Source organism: Amblyomma maculatum, chromosome 4, assembly GCF_055883805.1.
Source record: "Amblyomma maculatum isolate TAMU_Amacu chromosome 4, ASM5588380v1, whole genome shotgun sequence".
In the NCBI taxonomy this organism is placed as follows: domain Eukaryota; kingdom Metazoa; phylum Arthropoda; class Arachnida; order Ixodida; family Ixodidae; genus Amblyomma; species Amblyomma maculatum.
The window spans coordinates 113,605,069-113,618,837 of record NC_139347.1 but is presented as its reverse complement, the minus strand read 5'-3'; the positions used below and the strand labels follow the sequence as shown (position 1 = coordinate 113,618,837).

The 13,769-nt window shown below is 45.5% G+C and overlaps 1 protein-coding gene across 2 annotated transcripts in view; it reads right to left on the bottom strand.

The window, feature by feature from the left end:
- Nucleotides 1-13,769, bottom strand: part of Gnptab (N-acetylglucosamine-1-phosphate transferase subunits alpha and beta) — a 121,144-nt gene that overhangs the window by 73,376 nt on the left and 33,999 nt on the right. For both annotated transcript variants that reach the window (XM_084602361.1, XM_084602362.1), the window contains exons 9-10: nucleotides 8,974-9,144; nucleotides 5,803-5,995 (exon numbers count right to left, since the gene is read on the bottom strand). In XM_084602361.1, coding sequence (XP_084458487.1) covers nucleotides 5,803-5,995; nucleotides 8,974-9,144 — 364 coding nt within the window. The remainder of the gene's footprint in view (nucleotides 1-5,802; nucleotides 5,996-8,973; nucleotides 9,145-13,769) is intronic.

Sequence of the window (13,769 nt, the reverse complement as noted above, 5' to 3'; positions counted from 1 at the left end):
CAGCCGAAAAGCAACCACGAAAAATAAAGTTGCAAACGAACTGAATAAGTTTCAATACAGAAGTGCAACGCACGTTAGCTGCGAAGGCAATCCGTCGCCGAAGGGTCTCCTTGTTGCGCTTAACGCCGCTGCCCTTCGCTCTAATTTTTATCTGACCACAAGAAACATGAAAAAACAGGTGCCATTTTCTTTTTTTTTGTGCCTCTTGCCCAACTAATCGCACCATGGCTTGCAGGAATGTCAGGAATTATGCTTGAAAACACAGCAAGTGCCGAGCATCCAATGCAGACGACGCGGGCTTTTGCCTACACCACGAAAGTCACTGCTATCGCCAGCGCCACCGCATCTTCACTGACGTCATGGGCTGACGCTTGTCTATGGTCAAAAGATAAATACGCCGTGACGTTATCGCTGCGCAGCATCTTAGCGCACTGCCAATAAATGAGCTGCGGATGCAACGGCCGAAATGGAGGGATGCGCCACCGAACAATGTTTTTTTTTCAAATTCTTGAGGGCGAAAGTGGGCGTTGAGTTCATTATACAAGTGGGTTGATTACGCGACCGATACTACTAGACAGCCACTACAGTAAACTAAGATTAGTAAAAACTCGGATATAGTAAAGTGAAACTCAAGCCCCAGTTCATCTTCCATAGACAACTGTACATTTCCCCCCCTTTCTATAGTAAAGAGATTTTCGGCAAAAATCGGTTATAGTAAAGTGCGCCTGGCCGTGGCGACGACTCCCACGATATGACATTGTGGCCCGTGCACTACCTACAATCGCAGGAAACAATTTTTTGTATTTGAAAACAGAAAAATAACATCAAGTGTCCTTTTGAGTGGCTTTACCACCAGACTTCACAGTATTCAGGTATAGCCTACTTTGCGGAGGCCTTGGAGCCGTAAGGGAAAGCACGCAGGGCGTAGCAACTCTGGAGTGCCGCACGGCGAGTGGCGCTGCAGTCGAAGTAAGCTTCACTGCGCTGGCATGTTTGCTGGCAGCTGCAGGCGTTTCAGCCGCACGCTCGCGAGTTCAAAGCGCTAACTCGACGCCGTGGAGCCTAGCGGCTCTGGAAATATGATGAATTTAGTATTCCTATTTCCATGATTTTTTTTTTATTTTTAATAATTCATTGCGTTGAGTAATACATTTCATTCATGTAGGCGAGGTGTGCTAAGTTGCTACTGCACCTAATAACGGCAGTGAGAAGGATTGGAGACGAACTAGAGCCCAGAAAAGGCCTGATTTTCTGACCCAGGCCCATCAATTGAAGACCGAGCCCAGCCCGGGCTCATTGCTCCAGGCCAGGGCCTTGGTCTGGAGCAGGCAGCTTGGCGCACATCAAGCGGCAAAGAAGAACTAAAGAAACACCTCTGCGATCGGAAGGCATAATTAGAGGCTGCGCATATCCAAAACGGGGACAGAAGATGGAACCAGGTAAAACCTTGGAAGAGTGGGCAAAACCTAAATGGCGCCATGACTGGCGCGGCGGCCGGCGGTGTCGGAGCGGGCAGACGGAGGCCGAGGCAAGGTCAGTGCATGGCTGCGGCAGCGGCTGCCTGCTCTCTCTTCTGCGGAACCTCCGTAGTCGCAACTAAATACTCTTTAAATCCAACCCTGTTAATTTGGAAATAGGGATAATAAGTACTGTCGACGCGGTCCCAGCCAACGCCCATGGAAAGCTATGATCTCGGACGGACACTATGGGATAAACTTTTTTTTTTTTTGTGACAGCCATATATCCTTCCACCCATTAGTTGTCAACAGAAGAACGAAAGTCAACCGCGATCATAACGCCAGCTTTTAGCCTCGTTCGCTTCAAAAGCCCAAAAGCCGCTTTCTGCTATTGCGCGTTCCAATGATTGGAGTATTGGAGTGGCAGTAGACGGCGCCCGCCCGCCCCACAGTCGCTCATAGCATGATAAAGCAAACATACTGAAAAGGAGGCTTGCACAACCGGATAAGCGCTGGCACTTTGTCAAATTCAATCCCCCCCCCCCCCTTGAGCTAAAGTAAAAAAAATAAACATGCCGTTATCATTGCATCTTGGTGCACTGCCAAGAAATGTGTTGTGGACCCTGACGGCACGAAACGAAGAGACGCACTAACGACTCATTTTTTTTTTTTTAATTCGTAGGCACAAATCGGGGCTGGATGCGTTCATTATGCGAGCTAGTTCATTACGCGACTAAATACAGTACATTTACTTTAATACAAATGGCTCTTGTCAGTTTTTTCGAGGCCATTTGATAATTCGAACATCGGATAATTCGAACTTACTTTTTTCACAGTCCTGTGAAGTTAGAATTAACGAGCTTTTACTGTATTGAATTATCAATATATCGAACTGTTTTGCGATCCCCTTTGAGTTTGATATGCAGTAAACCCTCGTCAATTCGAAGCTATAAAATTCGGGAAAAATTTTGAGATAAGCGAAGTTTTGAGTTAAGCAAAATGCTGAAAATTGCTGTCGACAATCCCTGGCAAAACGTGGCGCACCGCCGCTGCCAACACCTGCCGTTGCCGCTGGTGCACACCGCACGGAGCGACGGGACTCTGTGACAGAGAGGCGAGTTTTCAACGTTGCTTTGTTACCGCCCCGTCGTCGTTCAATCAAGAGGAGTACAGTTACGCTTTATCCCATTTCTAGCACTACACAGCTTAAAATACAATAACACTGATGAAATGTTTTGTAACGCATCACGTTTAAAAAAGCCAAAAGGTTACAGCACAGCGGTGTGCTGCTACACTGCGATGCATACTCGCATTGCAAGCAATGTCGTTCTCCTGCTCCTTTCGAAAATTTTGAAGATATCTAGGCATAAAAGCCTTTTTACTTTCAATTACTACCCTACCAAGCTTTTACTGAATTGTCTCGATGTGCTCACATATGCACAAATCAGAAGTGAGCGTCTGCAGGTTCTTCGCTCGAACTGGACTAGGAAAACAAACTTCGCTCGCAAAGCAAACAAAACAGCAAGGACGGAAATTGAGTAGCCCAAACCCTTCTGCGATTGTCTGCCTCGCGAGCTGCTTTCGTGTGATGCGAAATTTTCTAAAAACCAAGAACCTAAGCGTGACAAGCGAAAATGCTTTGGCGGCGCTCGGCCTATCGTGCCCGCCGACGCTCCCCTGCACAAGGGAAGCTTTTGTAATAAACGCAAAAGAATTCTCAGGAAAAACTGAACTTTATTATTTTGGAAGGAAGAACTGAGTAATGCTTGCCTGCTTCGCGTTAGCATTCGGCCCGACAAAAGCATCTTCGAGCTGCTGAACGCATCGCATAAGCTGTTGGTCGCCGTCGCTGCATTCACCTTTGTTGCGGAGCAAGCGTGGCGGGCACCACATACACAACAAAAAAAAAGTCAACACTTCGTGCACATAGCGCGGCGAAACAGAACCACACAATCACTAAATCACTCTTGCCGGTATGCATGTGCGAAGGGCAGCTGGCCGAACCACGCTGAACCAACTGCCCCAATAAGACCCATCAGCCCCCGTGTACGAGTGGTGCTCACGTGACTGCTCCCCAAGGCGAAAATTGTGTCCGCAGGAATTTTGCGTTTGCTCTTAGAACGTGACCGCGTTCGGCGCTTAGTATAGGAAAAAAGTGCTCGCTCGGAGCCCCTATCCCCTTTCGGTAAATATTTCGAGATATCCGCATTACGCACAAAAGATACTTCGAGATAAGCAAAAATGGATGGTGAGCAGTTGCAGCACCATTAAACGACAACTAGGTCATATCACCAGCTAAACCTGGTTACAATGAAATTGTATAAGTTCTGCTATTCTGCTGTGTGAAACTGCATGTGCTAAGGTTCAAGGGGGGCTCCGGGGGCTCCTAGGGCAAGAAGCGAGGCTGAAGCCCTTGCAGAGAGAAAGTGTGAAAGTTCTATCCCTCAAGCCTCATGTAGATGTGCATCTTTTTGACACTTTATGCGGTAGAACTTTACAACAAACTGTGCAGCCCTGTGGGGCATAATATATTGCTCCCGTTCCACCAATTTACACAATAAAGTGACACTGCAGAGAAAAAAACTTGTGACAACAAGATGTCTCATGTCATTGCTACACACCTGAAAATTCCCGTCATATTAAAAACTGCTTTCATTAGGCAAAAAATGAGATCAAAATTTGGGCAAAAAAGCATCAATGGCCAAAACCCCCAAAAATTAGCGTCACTAACTTTTAGCTGCATTGTGCTCAGGGTTCTAAAATTGGATTATATGAAACCTTTTGGTTCCTTGGACTGCTTTCAAGCTACCTCCGCAACTAAGTTCATGCATTCCGTAAGACCGAGTTTTTCTTTCCAGCTTTTATTTTAGGACCAAGCATTCTGTAAGTGCATACAGCAGACTTGAGCTGTGATGCCAGTCACCATAGAGTGAACTCAGGCACTTTCTTAGGGGCAGTGTGTCTATGTGCTCTTCTCTGCATGTATATGTTACTGAGAGACGACAAATTCCAGGAGCCACACAGAACTTCGTTAACACCTTCTGAAAGTCACTGAGTTCCCTAGACTCTTTAAGGAAAGTGAGAACACCTTGCCCTGAAAAAAGACCATCTATGCGTTTGAGGGAAAACAGCAGCAAGAGCTGCAGCTATTTATTATACAGAGCATTGTCCAATTACGGGCATGCTGTAGAATGCTTCTCCCAGCTAAACCGTGGAATCCTCAAAGCTCAACTTCGCACAGAAATGGCATTTTGTCGTTAGCATTTTTTAATACCGAATTTTTTCGCTGTACCCAGGTCAGATCCCGACCGCTGGCGGCTGTGTTCCAGTGGAGATGAAATGAAGAGGCGTCCGTGTGCTGTGCAATGTAAGCGCACATTAAAAATCCACAAGTGCTCGAAATTCCTCCTGAGCCCTCCCCTACGGCCCCTCTTTCTCTTTCCACTTTCACTCCCACCTTCCTCCCTCCTGTTACAGTACAGTTCAGGTGTCCACAGAAACAAGTGTGACAGATACTGCACCTTTACACTTCTGTGAACCAATTATTATTATTATTATTATTAGTAGCTTGATGCAATCACAAGAAGCAGACCTTATCGTATTCGGCGGTGACGAAGCAAGACAAGCCACTGGCCCCAATGCTGGCACCGGAGGCACCATCTTGTGCTGTTTCCCCATCTCTGTTGCAGCAGAGGCGGCAATGGAAGGTTGTTGCAAACTGTGCAAGATGGTGCCACAGATGCCAGCGCTGAGGCGGCGGCCTCTCTTGCTTCACCACCGCCGAATACGATAAGAAAATCAAGCTTCTTCTGATTGAATCAGGCAAGTACCCCAAAGAAATTTGGTGTTAAAAAATACTCATGACAAAATGCCATTTCTGTGTGAAATTTGTGTGAGGATTCCGCGGTTTAGCTCGGAGAAACATTCTACAGCACGCCAGTGATCGTGCCATGCGGTGCAGACTGTATACAGGCCAAAAGTCTCGCACAGTAGTGTGCACAAGTTACAGCTACCCCCACCTGCCAGGGCCAAGTTAAAGCTCTACAGTCGAATGCCAACATAATGAATGTAAATGTATATTAGTAGCGCACTACAGGTAAGATTAAATTCTCTAAAAAATTTTACACACAGCTGTTGTTTTTAATAATAAGCACTGCTGGGGAAGAAAACGGTTAGTGCATATAAATGGCTAGCAGTGGTGCGGCAATATCTTGCATCATTCTTGTTGCAAACTTTTTGCAATCCACCAATATTAAACCACAGCTTTGGCTAACGTGCAAGCATTCTGCCTCAGCACTTTGCTTACTCTAAAACTCCATTCATCCCAAATATGCCAACTACTTACACTTGGTGAGATCCGGTCGGGGGAAAGGCAGCAGCTGGAAGGGGCGTGGGGTGGCTGAGGCAGCAGCCCCAAGGCAGTCCCCACCATCCCACTCACACTTGGAGTTGTTGCATGGCTTGTCACAGTAGCCGTCCTTCACCCATGACGTGGGGCAGCCCAGAGCACAGTCCGGCACGGGCCATGCCAACCGCACCTGCGCGCGAGGACTTTCCCTATCAAACACAAATATTGCTTGTAGTCTAATTGAGATCCAGATCTCTGGCGCGACAACGGACAATGAAGATTCAGCAAACGTCTAAGAAATATCCATTATTCGCTGTGGTCATGTGCACAATTTCGACATCAGCACAGACCAAATTTACAAGTTATGGTTCATTGTGCCGTACATATGTAATTTGTGTAAGGGCCGTGCTTTTCTTTGTGATTCTGAAAGGGTGCACTCACTAAACGGGACCAGTATTTTTCCGCTGAAATTTTTTGACTGCAGCATAGACCTGATTATGCGTTAGTTTTTTTATGTGACCGTACGCATTTTGGCAACAAATTAGCGCAGCCGTGGAGAAAACATTAAAATATGTCATGCAGTGAAAGCATGGATGATACGGCGTATGCCTGTGCGGCCAGTAAAGGTTACCCACTCTCAGTAAAACAGCCCAGCTTACTGTTACAGAGAAACAAAGAGCTGTTTGTCCTTCAAGAATATTGAAGCCATTAAGGGCCTCATGGGAAACAGAGGAAAGGCTCTCTCGCACCCGCTTAAACTGGGTTAAGAGTGCCAAGATCGATGTCAGCCATAAACATGCGCAACATCAGAGCGGTGCAATATGCCAGAAGCTTTTGAACATGGTGGGAATCAATCACTAGGGGAGAGCAGAGTCCCACTCTGGTCTACATACTATTGCCATTTTGTGTGCACTAAACGCAGCCTGTCAAAATGCTGGCACGTGGTAAAGCAGCATCACAGGGCGACATTCGGGACTGACTAGGTGGGAAGGCTGCAGCAGCCAAGTCTATATTGCATGCACTCCTCTGAGAACTAGGGTGAGTCTCAAGTGGAACTAGAGTAAAAGAAAATGTCACAGCTGGGAAAATGCAGCACATGGAAGCGCAACAGTGGGATTCTACTGGTGTATTTTGCATGGCCACCATGACAAGTATTTTCAAATCATTTTTGCCTCAAGTAATCCATACAGCCATCAATAAGTGCCAGGTAACAACCCTCTTCCCCCTGCTGTCACAATCAGGTAACGTTGCTAGTGCATGGGTTCGTCCTAGTTTTTTTCTATTGTTTAGTAAGCCTTTTTCTGTTTTATTGATCTTGGCAGCCAGATTTCTGTCAAATGCCCACGTCTTATTCATGCTCAGACCCTTAAACACAAAACAAGAACTCAGAAAACTACAATCAGAAGACCAACGTTCCATCTCATTCATGAGTTGAAGCAATACTGATGACCCGACCGGCTGGGCTAGGCACAGAATCAGGTGATGGTTCGCCAAGCTTTCACGGGCCATCTGCCACTCCCTGCTCAGGCGACAGTACGGCTGACGTGTATTTTTCTACTATGGCACATAATGCTTTTCTTGGTGCAAATGGGCTTGCCAGCAGCAGAACTTCACCCCAGCCTTGCCATCAAAATGGCTTGAAAAACACTCAGTGAGATGCGCATGCTTTTCTGCCTTGGTTTAGCTCAGCTAACTGAGCAGCCCATGTCTTCAGTTGCCACGCGCACAAGTGCACGAACACCGCACGCGTCACCTTGTGTGCCATGTCTCCTTTACACCTTTTCGCCACCATCTTGTGCATATGTGTCATGATGGAGCAACTTTGCGCTGCCAAGTTCGATGATTGGCCGGCACTCTAATCAGAGCATTAACAAGCAGGCGGTGCCCAGCATCTTGGCACGATGCCGAGATCTGTGCTGCAGAGTGTCCCCACTGATGTCGCAAAACTGAGGGAGGAGTTCAAATCAGGAAGGCGAACACACTAAAATGAGTTTCAAGGAACTAGATATTGTGCCCGGTCTGCATGTGGCACTTGTTGAAAACCAAATATAATTTGAGGCAGAAATTTGAGAAGTCAAAACCTGAGTAAAAAAGAAAAAAAAAAAACATTCATACTTCAGTTTTTACGGCATTCTCCATACAACAGGTAAGGGGTGTAGCGCTTCCACAGTGTAATGGCAATGGAGACAAAAATTTGGATGAGGTTTAGTGTGGCAAAACCTAGTGCAAAATATGGAAGCACTAGTTTGGCATAGTTTATCTTGATAGACGATAGATGTAAATGACATGTCACTGTCTTTTTGTCATCATCTGTCAGAGATGCCTTCATGGCACTGAGGGCGCCTCAATGTCATAATGATGAACGTTGTCCACGTTGCCATGAGTGACATAGACAGAAATCTGCATTTTACCCACACTGTACAAACATGACAGCACAGCCGAGGGTGGTGTGTCAACCTCGGCATCCATAGGTCCTGGAAGGCTATGTTCCGATCTCGCCCTCCCATCTTAAAAGCAAAACCCAAGTTAGGAGTGCTTGCCAATATGACAACACTGAGAATGGTGAGCCGGACAAACATTGTGAAACTTTAGCACAAAATAAAAAAATAAAAAAAACGTAGAAGGTAGAGTGAAATCACATGCTCGTCATATGCAAGTCATGCTACTCTGATGCCATTGCCTTCTCTTTCTGAGAGCCCTTTTGCAAATTGAATTTTGGGAGCTGGGCTCTCCATAGTTACCGCACTGCAAGCCAATTTGATTTGTGGCACTTTTTGTGAACGTGGATGCTTTGGCAGAATGCCCAATGCCTTGTGAAGCAGTCTCAAGGTTCAACGCACTGCGTATGAGGCATATCTCAACTTTCGAGGGCAGGTGCAAGGCTCTGCAGAGAGCAAAAGTAAATTCCAGCTACAAGTAAGCATCGTCTTGTCAAATGAGGGTCTTGTTCCCATAATGCTTCCCATATTAATTTTTGTGACTAGGCTTAAAAACTGTCACATGGCACTCCTTCCTGGAGTCTTTCCCTCCACGAAAACGGTGAACTTACAAAATACCTTGCACCTCTAAATACCACATACTATGCCGACAGCAACGACTACACTTCAATAGTGACTTGATCTCCCAAAAAGGCAGCAGCAGCCTGCGTCAAAATGTAGTGTGTAGTACCTTGTAGCCAGCAGCATGGGTGTAGAAGTCCTCGGGCCACACTTGCTTGCCAAAGAAGACGTCATCGTTGAGGTAGATGAAGCGCTGTGACAGGCCTCGGATGCGATGCAGGTGCGTTTCGATAGCAGGTGAGCTGTAGGTGGGCAGGTGGCTCCCATTAGGGAAGATCTCCTGTAAGCGTACCATTGGGAAACCTGTATGAGTACGGTCCTTCTCTACATAAGGTGCTGATTAAGGGTGGTACAGTCGAACCCGGATATACTGAACTCGAAGGGGATCGCAAAATAGTTCGATATATCGATAATTCGATATACAGAAATCGTTTTGTGACGGCACTTACGATGCGAAAAAACAATACCGTATTTGTCGCGTAATCAACCCATTCGCATAATGAACCCACCCTCCACTTTTGCACCAGAGAATTTGGGAAAAAAAAAAAAAACGTTAAGGCCAGCTCGCTCACATGCAAGTGATTGAGCAATCTCAGTGACGAGCGGCAGTGACAGAGCGAAAAATTTCCCACTTGTTGGAACTGCATCCCTCTCGCCGTTCGAACCACCGCGGCAGCTCAAAACAAGGTTTCTGTTTCGCCGCGGCAGAAATCGCTAGCGTTTTCGCTTGCACGTCAATGGTGCACGCCACTTCATTTCGGTCGTCTCATCCACAGCTTATTTCTTGGCAGTGTGCCAAGATGCTGTGCAGCGATGTCACGGCATCTTTTGATAGCTCCTGCGGTGGCGGGGAGTGAACTTGGCAGAGTGCCCGTGATGGCTTGATTGCACAAGCCTGGTTCGATTTACCACGCTGCGCTTGGGCGGGTGTAGTCCCCTGTCACAAAATCGTTAGAAAGCGTGACAGCTGCAAATGTTGTTTGAAGCGAAAAATGCTAAAAGCCGGTGTCATAATTGCAGTTGACTGCGTGCTTTCGTTTATTTATATATTCAAGAATAAACAACTCCCGCAAAAAAAAAAAAAAACTGCCGCTTCTTAACGTTCACAGCCGCCATATCTTACGCTATGCCGCGTGTACAGCACAACAAAAAGAATGGACGACTCCCGCAAAAAAAAAAAAAAATAGAGAGATATCTGCCGCTTCCGCAGGCAGTGGGCTCACAACACACGCAGCAGAAAGCGTCTGACGTTCTGTCTGAAAATGGGCTGAGCTGGCTTGGCGCATGCATAGCGCGTGCTGCTGCGAACGAAGGCCGGGAGTGAGGAAAGAGAGAGATAGCTCTGCAAAAGAATGGGCACATCCTTGCGCTTCGCTCTATCGCGTTTTTTACCCTCTCATTCCAACCGGTTCTCTCTGGTTCATTCACACACATGGCTTACAAATGTCACGTGCTGGCGCGCGGGAAACGATAACTGCAGATGCATGCGCCTTTGGGGAATGGGCGCGGCGCTGACCTAGCCCAGCCGTCGCCAAACTGTCCCCTCTCATTCCTTCCGCGCGTGGCTTGAAATCGTCACGAAGCAAACGGCCGAGGCTAATGTGATCGTCTTTGGGGAAGGCACACTTTCGAGGGCTTGGTGCGGAGTTCGATATATCGAACGACCGATGAAATTGAGCTTGATATATGATGCGGCGCTCCTATACTTTTACATGGGATTTTCAAGGGGATATTCCGTAAGTTCGATATAACCAAAATTCAATATATCCGGGTTTGACTGAATCTAGGAACTCTCACCTTAGGTTTAACTGCAATCACACGTGCAGCCCAGTTACACACGGAGGGCCTCGATATTAATAGAGAGATTAATAACAGCAAAATGATCTGAGGCGAATGAAGATGCAATCACAGAAAACGCACACAAGTGGACTAGGCTTTTATGTAAAACTCGACCTGTGGTGACCATTCTTCTACAGTCATTATTGCGCTAATGCTGAAAAATTACTTGAATGAGAAGCCGCTGGCTCTCATGTCAACACACCATAAATATTTTGCCAGTGTTAAACAGCAGGTTATATAAAAACAGACGAAGATTCAGAAACTTGAGGTCTACATTCTTACTCAACACATGGTTAACTTAGCATGCTCACAAAGCAATAGCCATCTGTGACCCAGATGCTGCGCACTATTCCAAAGCTAGCCATGCAATTCTTGCCTGGCTATGAAATCATCGCTCAGTTTTGAAGTACTAATATAACTCTGCTATGAAGAGGCGAAATTCTAGCGCACAAGTGAAAAGCAAGGTGCAACAATCTGGACAATCGACTATTTTTTTTTAATGTTAGCAACAGCAGTGAGCCAAATGTAATGAGTGAGAAGTCAGATAATCAGGCTTCAGTTCTGGCTATGAGATTGCAAAAAAATCAACCCTAGGCATCCAACTGCAATCCCTCAAGAAGCATAGTTTAGTTGTCAGTGGCTAGCTTGCTAATTTTTAAAGGCAGCCCAAGATGTTCTCTGCACTATAGTAGAACCTCGGTGATACAAAGAGTCAGGAAAAAATTGGTATCATCAAAATGAACACAAATACGCAAGCCGAAGCATGGGGAAGGCATTCACCCAGATCTGTTTACGGCGGAGAAAATTTATTTACGACCATACAGCCATAGCTTGCTACTTGCAGTGCATACAGCGTGACAGACGATCTCAACGTTAACGATGCGCAAGCTGAGCACTTTCGCGGATTTCTCGCGGCACGTACAGAACAAAAGGAGGTTGCCATTTCCGGGACCATGCAGTGCCATAAACAGGTACCTGTGAATACAATGCGACTAGAGATTGCAGATTAAACTATGTGTGGGCACTGAATGCCCCTTGGGTGCACCGCAGCCAACTGCTTATGGTGCACAGTGTGACGTCGGCAATTTGTGCATGGCGCGCCACCGCAACCTTTATGTGACATGTAAAGCAAGACAGGCAAGCACAAAGTATGCAATGCGCGAGACATGCGTCTTCCTGAAAAAGTAAGAGTGCCCTGCCTTTGCCGCATTGGCAAGAAAGTTTCCTTGTGAGAAAGCTTCCTTGAAGGGTGCACTTTCTTAAATAGAAGTGTTTCATGTATGTTTTTTCTTTGACGCATTGGCAAGAAAGCTTCCTTGAGGGGTAAACTTTCTTAAATAGAAGTTTTTCATGTATGTTTTTCCTTTGCCGCATAGGCAAGAAAGCTTCCTTGTGAGAAAGCTTCTTTGAGGGGTGCACTTTCTTAAATAGAAGTTTTTCATGTATGTTTTTCCTTTGCCGCATTGGCAAGAAACCTTCCTTGTGAGAAAGCTTCCTTGAGGGGTGCACTTTCTTAAATAGAAGTTTTTCATGTATGTTTTTCCTTTGCCGCATTGGCAAGAAAGCTTCCTTGTGAGAAAGCTTCCTTGAGGGGTGCATTTTCTTAAAAAGAAGTTTCTCATGTATGTTTTTCCTTTGCCGCATTGGCAAGAAAGCTTCCTAGTGAGAAAGCTTCCTTGAGGGGTGCACTTTCTTAAATAGAAGTTTTTCATGTATGTTTTTCCTTTGCCGCATAGGCAAGAAACCTTCCTTGTGAGAAAGCTTCCTTGAGGGGTGCACTTTCTTAAATAGAAGTTTTTCATGTATGTTTTTCCTTTGCCGCATTGGCAAGAAAGCTTCCTTGTGAGAAAGCTTCCTTGAGGGGTGCATTTTCTTAAAAAGAAGTTTTTCATGTATGTTTTTCCTTTGCTGCATTGGCAAGAAAGCTTCCTTGTAAGAAAGCTTCCTTGAGGGGTGCACTTTCTTAAATAGAAGTTTTTCATGTATGTTTTTCCTTTGCCGCATTGGCAAGAAAGCTTCTTTGTGAGAAAGCTTCCTTGAGGGGTGCCCTTTCTTAAACAGAAGTTTTTCATGTATGTTTTTCCTTTGCCGCATTGGCAAGAAAGCTTCCCTGTGAGAAAGCTTCCTTGAGGGGTGCACTTTCTTAAATTGAAGTTTTTCATGTATGTTTTTCCTTTGCTGCATTGGCAAGAAAGCTTCCTTGAGGGGTGCACTTTCTTAAATAGAAGTTTTTCATGTATGTTTTTCCTTTGCCGCATTGGCAAGAAAGCTTCCTTGTGAGAAAGCTTCCTTGAGGGGTGCACTTTCTTAAATAGAAGTTTTTCATGTATGTTTTTCCTTTGCCGCATTGGCAAGAAAGCTTCCTTGAGGGGTGCACTTTCTTAAATAGAAGTTTTTCATGTATGATTTTCCTTTGCGGTGCACTTTCTTAAATAAAAGTTTTTCATGTATGTTTTTCCTTTGCCGCATTGGCAAGAAAGCTTCCTTGAGGGGTGCACTTTCTTAAATAGAAGTGTTTCATGTATGTTTTTCCTTTGCCGCATTGGCAAGAAAGCTTCCTTGAGGGGTGCACTTTCTTAAATAGAAGTGTTTCATGTATGTTTTTCCTTTGAAGCATTGGCAAGAAAGCTTCCTTGTGAGAAAGCTTCTTTGAGGGGTGCACTTTCTTAAATAGAAGTTTTTCATGTATGTTTTTCCTTTGCCGCATTGGCAAGAAAGCTTCCTTGTGAGAAAGCTTCCTTGAGGGGTGCACTTTCTTAAATAAAAGTTTTTCATGTATGTTTTTCCTTTGCCGCATTGGCAAGAAAGCTTCCTTGTAAGAAAGCTTCCTTGAGGTGTGCACATTCCTAAATTGAAGTTTTTCATGTATGTTTTTCCTTTGCCGCATTGGCAAGAAAGCTTCCTTGTGGGGTGCACTTTCTTAAATAGAAGTTTTTCATGTATGTTTTTCCTTTGCTTGATAGTGGCACATAGATGCCCCCGAATGCAATCACATGGCATTACCGAAGTTCGCAGTCACTGTAAAAGTTCGTCTTAACAGATGCACGTGTGAAACAGCATGCCTTA